Here is an 8,354-nt window from a genome sequence, read left to right as displayed (position 1 = left end):
TGAGCAGAGATGAGGGGGAAGAAAGTGATAAGAGGTAAGGGAAAAGGAGCTCAGAATTCGTCCATTCCTTCCTTGTTAATGGTTTTCATGGGCGAGGGTTACGAGATGAGGGAAAGGTGAGGAGATAAGGTGAGAAGAGAAGAGGTAAGAAGGTGGAAAGAGTAGAGGAAATGAGTGATTAAAGGAGTTCAGAGTTAACCTAGTCCTTCTGTTCCTGGTTATACTGTGTGAGAGTTGGAAAAAGGAGATGAAGGACAGGTGAGGAGATAAGGTGAGAAGAGAAGAGGTAAGAAGGTGAAAAGAGTAGAGGAAATGGGTGATTAAAGGAGCTCAGAGTTAACCTAGTCCTCCTGTTCCTGGTTATACTGTGTGAGAGCTGGAAAAAGAATATGAAGGACAGGTGAGGAGAGAAGGTGAGAAGAGAAAAGTGAGAAGAGAGAAAAGTGAGAAGAGAGGAAAGAAAGTGAGAAGACAGGGGAGAAAGGGAGGTCTGAGGTCACCTCTTCCTGCCTCTTCCTGCTCTTCTTGGATGAAGGTTAGAAGGAGGAGATGAGGGGAAGAAGGTGTGGTAAAGGGTTCCATGTCAACTGAACCAGTGCCACTTGCACCAGTACCACATGCACCAGTGCCAACTGAACCAGTAGACAACTGAACCAGTAGACAACTGAACCAGTGGTCTACTGAACCAGTGGTCAACTGAACCAGTAACCATTTGAACCAGCGACCATCCGAACCAGTGCAACTTGAACCAGTGCAAACTGAACCAGTACTACTTGAACCAGTACTATTTCAACCAGTGACCATCTGAGCCAGTGGTCATCTGAACCAGTGGTCAACTGAACCAGTGGTCAACTGAACCAGTAGTCAAGTGAACCAGTGGTCATTTGAACCAGTGGTCATTTGAACCAGTAACCATCTGAACCAGTGTAAACTGAACCAGTACTACTTGAACCAGTACTATTTCAACCAGTGACCATCTGAACCAGTGGTCATCTGAACCAGTGCTACTTGAACCAGTGCAAACTGAACCAGTACTACTACTTGAACCAGTACTAATTCAACCAGTGACCATCTGAACCAGTGGTCATCTGAACCAGTGCAACTTGAACCAGTGCAAACTGAACCAGTAGTACTTGAACCAGTACTATTTCAGCCAGTGACCATCTGAACCAGTGGTCATCTGAACCAGTGCAACTTGAACCAGTGCAAACTGAACCAGTAGTACTTGAACCAGTACTATTTCAGCCAGTGACCGTGTAATACAATTTAACCCTTTTTCGAAGGCCGATGGTACTGTACTCCGTTGTGTAACCCTTTCATTACAGGTGTAACTCGTTTATGTTAGCATCCTCCCTGCACCAGCTTAAACCACGCATACTGAATTAAAACAACAAATTATCCTAGGCTTTGCATTGAATTAAAACAAGAAATAACCCTAGGCTTTGTACTGAATTAAAGCAAAAAATAACCCTAGGCTTTGTACTGAATTAAAGCAAAAAATAATCCTAGGCTTTGTATTGAATTAAAACAAGAAATAAGCCTAGGCTTTGTACTGAATTAAAACAAGAAATAACCCTAGGTTAGTACTTATTTAAAGTAACTTGTCGGCTTCTTCACCATAAGATCTAACTTTAACTGCTAGTCTGTTTGCTAAAAGTACATATGTATTTCTTGGCCTCTCAAGATTGACAGCTTGGGCATTTTGCATTGTTAGCCTATGAACTGCAATGTCTTTTCTGATACCATTCATGAAAGACCACATTGTTGGATGAGAGCACATAAAAAGTGACTTGAGCGAATTATGAAACCCTTCCGTGCAATCATACATTATATTTTTATTTATTTATTTTTTTTTTACTTTTTTATTTTAGTTTTTTTTTTCTTTTTCTAGCTTATAACAGTTTTTATATTTCCTTTTCTTGTTTTATTTATTTTTATTTATTACTTTTTGTGAAATATTTTTCACTTTGTGTTTGTAAATGAAGTGTGACCATTTTAATGTAGGTTTCCGAAGGAAATAAAAATACAGTTGAGTCACAACAAATTCTGCTGAACTCGCACATATTTTATGGAATAAAAAATACTCTGAATTGTAAGTAAACTAATTATATTCAGATCTTGAAGAAAAATAAAGTTGAAGAAATATAAATAAAATGCAGTATAACGTTTGGTTACTCTATGGTAACAAGGTAAGTACTGTATATAGTTGCACAGCACTAAATCTTATTTTCTACCCAACAACTTGCATGTGGGCAATTGCTCTCAAATATCGTAACTTGTCGGCTTCTTCACCATAAGATCTAACTTTAACTGCTAGTCTGTTTGCTAAAAGTACATATCTATTTCTTGGCCTCTCAAGATTGACAGCTTGGGCATTTTGCATTGTTAGCCTATGAACTGCAATGTCTTTTCTGATACCATTCATGAAAGACCACATTGTTGGATGAGAGCACATAAAAAGTGACTTGAGCGAATTATGAAACCCTTCCGTGCAATTAGTGGTTTTGGTGCACATATTTGGGCATCCTCGTAATGATTCCATAGCTGTGGTTCAAATCTTGGGTTTCTTGCCCTTCCTCCTACTCGAGGTCCACGTACGTATGTAGATTCAAAATATGCAATTAGGTCATTGCATTCAGCCTCATCTGGAAAAGCAGCTCCCAACTCTTCAAAGACCTCAGGTACTTCATCAATTGGTACAAAAGCAAGTGCTGGAAGGGACTTGACAGTCATTGCAAAATCACGGTCTGTTTCATACCTGACCTTCAATCCCAATTCATTTACCTTTCTTATCAAAGACTGATTTAAATGAAAGAAACATCCAGATACTCTTGCTAGAGGAAACTCATTTTTGAAAGCATTTATTGCCGCCAACTCAAAATCAAGTAAGATAGTAGAAGGGTTGAGACCTGGATGCAACATTTTAAAATTTCAATCATACGTGTGTAGGTTTCAGCTGTTTTGTTTGGCAAGAGAAAATATATACAAGGGGATAGGAGTTTCTATCTTGGCGTTAATAGTATACAAATGAAAGAAAATCAATGGGGTAGTCTCAAATGTTCCATCCCAAATCCATAACTCACTCTGAAGGCAATTTACCAAATCATGTCTCCCAAAGGCTAACATTCTTTGAGGATCATCGACTCCAGAATCATACATGACAATGTCTGCATAATCATTAGGTATCTCAAAGTTTCGAGACTGAGGAGGTGGTTGGATGTTCTCCTCTTTTGGCGTGTTCGTCTAATACGTCGTTCAATGGCAGATTTAACTGGCATTCTTGCCAAGACATCATCGTTTAAGGGAACGAGATGGTCGGCGAGAATTGTCCTTGTGGTGGCACGAGTGTTTTTTGCATCTTGTTTCATTTTTGCAAGGGCAACATGAGCGTCAGTTTGAATAGAGTCTCCAGAATGGGTGTGGTCAGAGGGTTCTTTTATAATATTTGAGCCCTTCGTTATTATTGATGATTTACATTTGAAAGTCTTATATTTCCTGCACCTCCAATACTTTTTTTCAGCATCCATCCAAGGCTCTTTCGTCCGAAGAATATACTCAAAACCATGATGCACTAGCAATTCTCCACCTCTCAAGGACTGTGAAATATCTAGAGCCATTTCACATAAAATTATTTGAAGATATACAGTATTATAACTACAAAAAAAAGTACGGTTAACTGAGTAGGTGCAACGTGAGAAAGCACCCACTCTCAGTGAAGTCTAACCCCCTACTGGGCCTGGTGGGCGGCGCCGCGGCGGGCCACTCAAGGAAGGTAAAGAAGAGGTAATGTCACTCGCATAGAACGTGAAGAACCAAAATTCGAAATGAGCTTTTTTATTAGGAGCTCTTGGATGCTTTTAATGTTATAAACTATTAAAATAAAATAAAATAAGATGACGATTTTTTGTTATTTATCGTATTAAGCAATTGTTATGGAATAAAAAATAGAAATATAAATGTTAATGAGAACCCATCGTGGACGGTGATTGGCTGGCGTCACGATTATGCTCCGGCCGGGGCTCCGGCCCTTCATCAAGCCTTAAGCCCCGCCCCCTTGTTGCAGCACGACGGCAACTTCCTTGGCACGACGTTTTATCGCACTTGTTTGGTGTTTTTTTCCACATTTTTTTGGCATGTTGTATTGTTCTTTATCTACCTTTGTATTCAGATTTAAAAATAATAAGAAATATATCATCTGTCATTCATTTCCAAAGACCAAAAAACTAAGAAAAAAATGGATAGAAGCGTGCAAAAGGAAAGACCTAAATAAATACAATGACATAAAGGAAACCCACATGATCTGCTCAATGCATTTTAGTGCTGCGTGTTTTCATTTTCATACAACATATGAAACCATAAAACTATCAGTATTACCACACTCCTGCCCAACACTAAACCTGCCAGGACTGCAGCGCACCATTAAGAACTTCATTTCTTATGAGGAACACATAGAGTGAGTATTAGTATTATTAATCAAAACATACAGCTACCATGACTGGGTACAGATCCATCCACTGTACTATAAGCTGGAGATGTTTGCTGAATAAAGCGTCAATCATATCATGGTCATATAGCGACAAGGTGATTTTAATTGAAGGTTGCAATGATATTGAGCACCCACACCATTATTATTATTATTATTATTATTATTATTATTATTATTATTATTATTGTAATAGCTGGGTAATGTTTTATCAATTAAATACACTAGTGGAAACTATATAGCAAAAAGTTAAAAGATAGTTTATTCACCGCAAAAAGAGAGCAACTGGAGTTAAAAAAAAACTTACTTATTCGATAGGTAACTCTCCGAAATTATTGTTTAACGCTAAAACGTGAACATAAATTGTATCTTTATACATAAATTACCGGTGATTTTAGGGAACCTGTGCCAATTGAAATCACTGAGTAAAAATACTAAATATATATGAAGTGCATGTTCTATTAAATCAGAAGATTTCCCTTGTGTTGAAACTTAAACTGAAAGATCAAAAGAGAATTAAAGATATATGTATGTAAATTCATTTACCTACTATATCAGAGGAATGGATTCCTAGTTTTAAAGGAGTTAGAAGAAGAGAACTGCGTTGATGAAATGTCGGGATCGAGATGTGAAAAATGTTTTTAAATAAACAGTGGATTAGAGGATAGGGAGACGAAAGAAATGTCCCAGATGTCATAATGTGAATCATGGGAAATAATTTTGTTGAATAGAATGGAGCACGTGCTACATGATCAGATTTACGGGCACTTAATGCAACAAGTGAATGAGATGAAGGAAATATTATAATTATATCTACTTAGTTTATAATTATACTAAAACTGTGTTAATTGCTTGCATTACTGACAAATAATTAAAGTATATTGAAGGGAAAGAAAATGTATTCTTAACAGTACAGTTTTTATTTAGATAAAATTAACACGAAAAAAAAACAAGAAATTAAAATCTTCATCTTATTTCAGAAAACTGGCACCAATACAGGAATGGCTCAATAGACTTGCACAATTAAGGGACCATCCTGGCACTGATATCGGGCCAAGCTGCAGCTCTCACGCCACCGAGCACCACCCTGGCACTCATGTCGGGCCAAGCTGCAGCTCTCACGCCACCAAGCACCACCCTGGCACTGATGTCGGGCCAAGCTGCAGCTCTCACGCCACCGAGCACCACCCTGGCACTCATGTCTGGCCAAGCTGCAGCTCTCACGCCACCGAGCACCACCCTGGCACTCATGTCGGGCCAAGCTGCAGCTCTCACGCCACCGAGCACCACCCTGGCACTCATGTCGGGCCAAGCTGCAGCTCTCACGCCACCGAGCACCACCCTGGCACTCATGTCGGGCCAAGCTGCAGCTCTCACGCCACCGAGCACCACCCTGGCACTGATGCCGGGCCAAGCTGCAGCTCTCACGCCACCGAGCACCACCCTGGCACTGATGCCGGGCCAAGCTGCAGCTCTCACGCCACCGAGCACCACCCTGGCACTGATGTCGGGCCAGCTGCAGCTCTCACGCCACCGAGCACCACCCTGGCACTGATGTCGGGCCGCTGCAGCTCACGCCACCGAGCACCACCCTGGCACTGATGCCGGGCCAAGCTGCAGCTCTCACGCCACCGAGCACCACCCTGGCACTGATGCCGGGCCAAGCTGCAGAGCTCACGCCAACGAGCACCACCCTGGCACAGATTGCCGGCCAAGCTGCAGCTCACGCCACCGAGCACCACCCTGGCACTGATGCCGGGCCAGCTGCAGCTCTCACGCCACCGAGCACCATCCTGGCACTGATGTCGGGCCAAGCTGCAGCTCTCACGCCACCGAGCACCACCCTGGCACTGATGCCGGGCCAAGTTTCCTAGCAAAACAGCTGACCACCAACCTTCATGAATCGTAAGTATAGTTTATCAAACAAAAAGATTTGTGAGATCAAATAAGACAATTTTTACCCATCCTGAAAAGCACCCATATTTCATGATTATGAATTTCTTTAATCTGGGTCTCATCTTTACATATCAGAATACTTCTGCAATATGTATAGGTTGTTTACGTTTCCTTTCAGGTCTGGAGATAACTGGAGGAAAAAATACTATAAGAGTAAAAGAACTGTGAAGCGTCTACAAAAGCAACTTCGAAAGGCAAAATCAGTAAATGATAAACAGAATCTTTATTTATCTAGCCTTAACATTTTTTCAGAGGCACAGTTAAATAGGTTGCACAATCCTAAATCCAAAAGTTCCTGGGATCAAGCAAGTGTCGCAAAAGCACTTGCGCTTAAATCAATATCTTCCACATCTTATAAATTTGTGACAACTGTTTTGAAACATCCCCTGCCATCTCCCTCTTGCCTTAGCCGTTGGGTTAAAAATTTTCAAACCCCTCCAGGTATGTTAAGGCAAAGTTTAGATATGTTGCATGCTAAAGGATTGCTCAATGATAAAAAAGAGAGGTTGACCATTCTTTCTTTTGATGAAATGTCCATTAAAGCACAATATAGTTATAGTGCATCCTCTGACAGAATATATTCCCCTAGTAACAATGTACAAGTGATTATGGGGGACTAATTTCTAATTGGAAACAACCTATCTTTTACAATTTTGATATGAATCTAACAAAAGAACATTTGCTTGACATAATTTTGGAGCTTCACAAAATTAATTACACTGTAGTTGCTCTTGTATGCGACCAAGGTGGTAAAAACCAAGCCCTGTACTCAGCCATGCAACTGACAGAAAAAGATTCATGCTTCACTCACCCTGAAATTCTTGGAAGGTAGGTATAGCCTGTTTTGTACTGAATTTATATAAATACTAACGTAATATGGAAATAAAAATTCTATATTCCAGGTATCATCATTAAAATTATGGAATCACGTATTCTCTCTTTCAGCAAAATATGGTTCCTTTTTGACGTGCCTCACGCACTTAAAAACATCAGAAATCACATCCTGGACAAAGGACTGCACCTCCCTGACGGCAGTATCCTGAATAAACAAATTTATCAGAATTTGCTTAATGTGGTTGGCAGTGAATTTTCTGTGTGCCACAAAATTAGTCAGCGACACTTAGATGTAAGTTATTCATTAAAAGTTTATGTATAGTATTTACAATGTAGAATCCAAACCAAAACCAGAAAAGTAAATTATGTGCTAATTGTAACACAACAAAATTAGAATGTCACACACACACACACACACACACACACACACACACACACACACACACACACACACACACACACACACACACACACACACTCATACACGAGTTGAATATTACGTATATACTTACAATATCTATTTTGACAGGTGCAAGGCCAAGAAAGACAAAATGTGAGACTTGCTGCAGAGCTGTTAAGCGAGAGTTGTGGAAAGGCCCTTCAGAGATATCTTCCTCAATATCATTCACAGGCTTCATTCATTATAAGCATAGATAAAGCTTTTGACACCCTAAATTCTAGGAAGGTATGGGATGTGAAGGATGAAAGGTGTGGCATGGGATTAAAACTTGAAAAACAAGAAAACGCTCTCAAGTTTCTTGTGGATGAACTTCCAAAATGCAAATTTAGTAATTGCAAAAGGGTACTGCCATGCCAAAAAGCACTGATCCTAGCTGGGAAAGCTGTACCAGAATTATACACATATGTTAGAGACAAGTATGGTATAGATTACATGTTAACAAGCAGACTAAACCAGGATGTTTTGGAAAACTTTTTCTCTCGTGTGCGGCGTATTGGAGGAAATAACCATCCAGACTGTAATGATATTGAAACTAGGATAAAAATTTTGTTGTTAGGAGTAGACATTCCTGCGTCCTTGATGAAGACAACATCTGTGATTGTAGATGAACATGAGGATGAC

At 40.0% G+C, this 8,354-nt stretch overlaps 1 protein-coding gene across 1 annotated transcript; it reads left to right on the top strand.

The window, feature by feature from the left end:
• The first annotated feature begins 5,579 nt into the window (after positions 1–5,579).
• On the top strand, positions 5,580–6,038 carry LOC126994487 (mucin-7-like). The gene has a single exon (XM_050853805.1). It carries the CDS (start codon positions 5,580–5,582, stop codon positions 6,036–6,038), a length of 459 nt encoding a protein of 152 aa, XP_050709762.1.
• Positions 6,039–8,354: the final 2,316 nt, after the last annotated feature.

The sequence above is a fragment of the Eriocheir sinensis genome, unplaced genomic scaffold, assembly GCF_024679095.1.
Source record: "Eriocheir sinensis breed Jianghai 21 unplaced genomic scaffold, ASM2467909v1 Scaffold802, whole genome shotgun sequence".
Classification (NCBI taxonomy): Eukaryota; Metazoa; Arthropoda; class Malacostraca; order Decapoda; family Varunidae; genus Eriocheir; species Eriocheir sinensis.
The sequence above is the reverse complement of the archived record's forward strand: the minus strand, read 5'-3'. Positions and strand labels throughout refer to the sequence as shown.

Bases quoted from the DNA above. Each gene is read 5' to 3' on its own strand.
- LOC126994487 (XM_050853805.1), top strand. From the start codon at position 5,580: ATGTCGGGCCAAGCTGCAGCTCTCACGCCACCAAGCACCACCCTGGCA.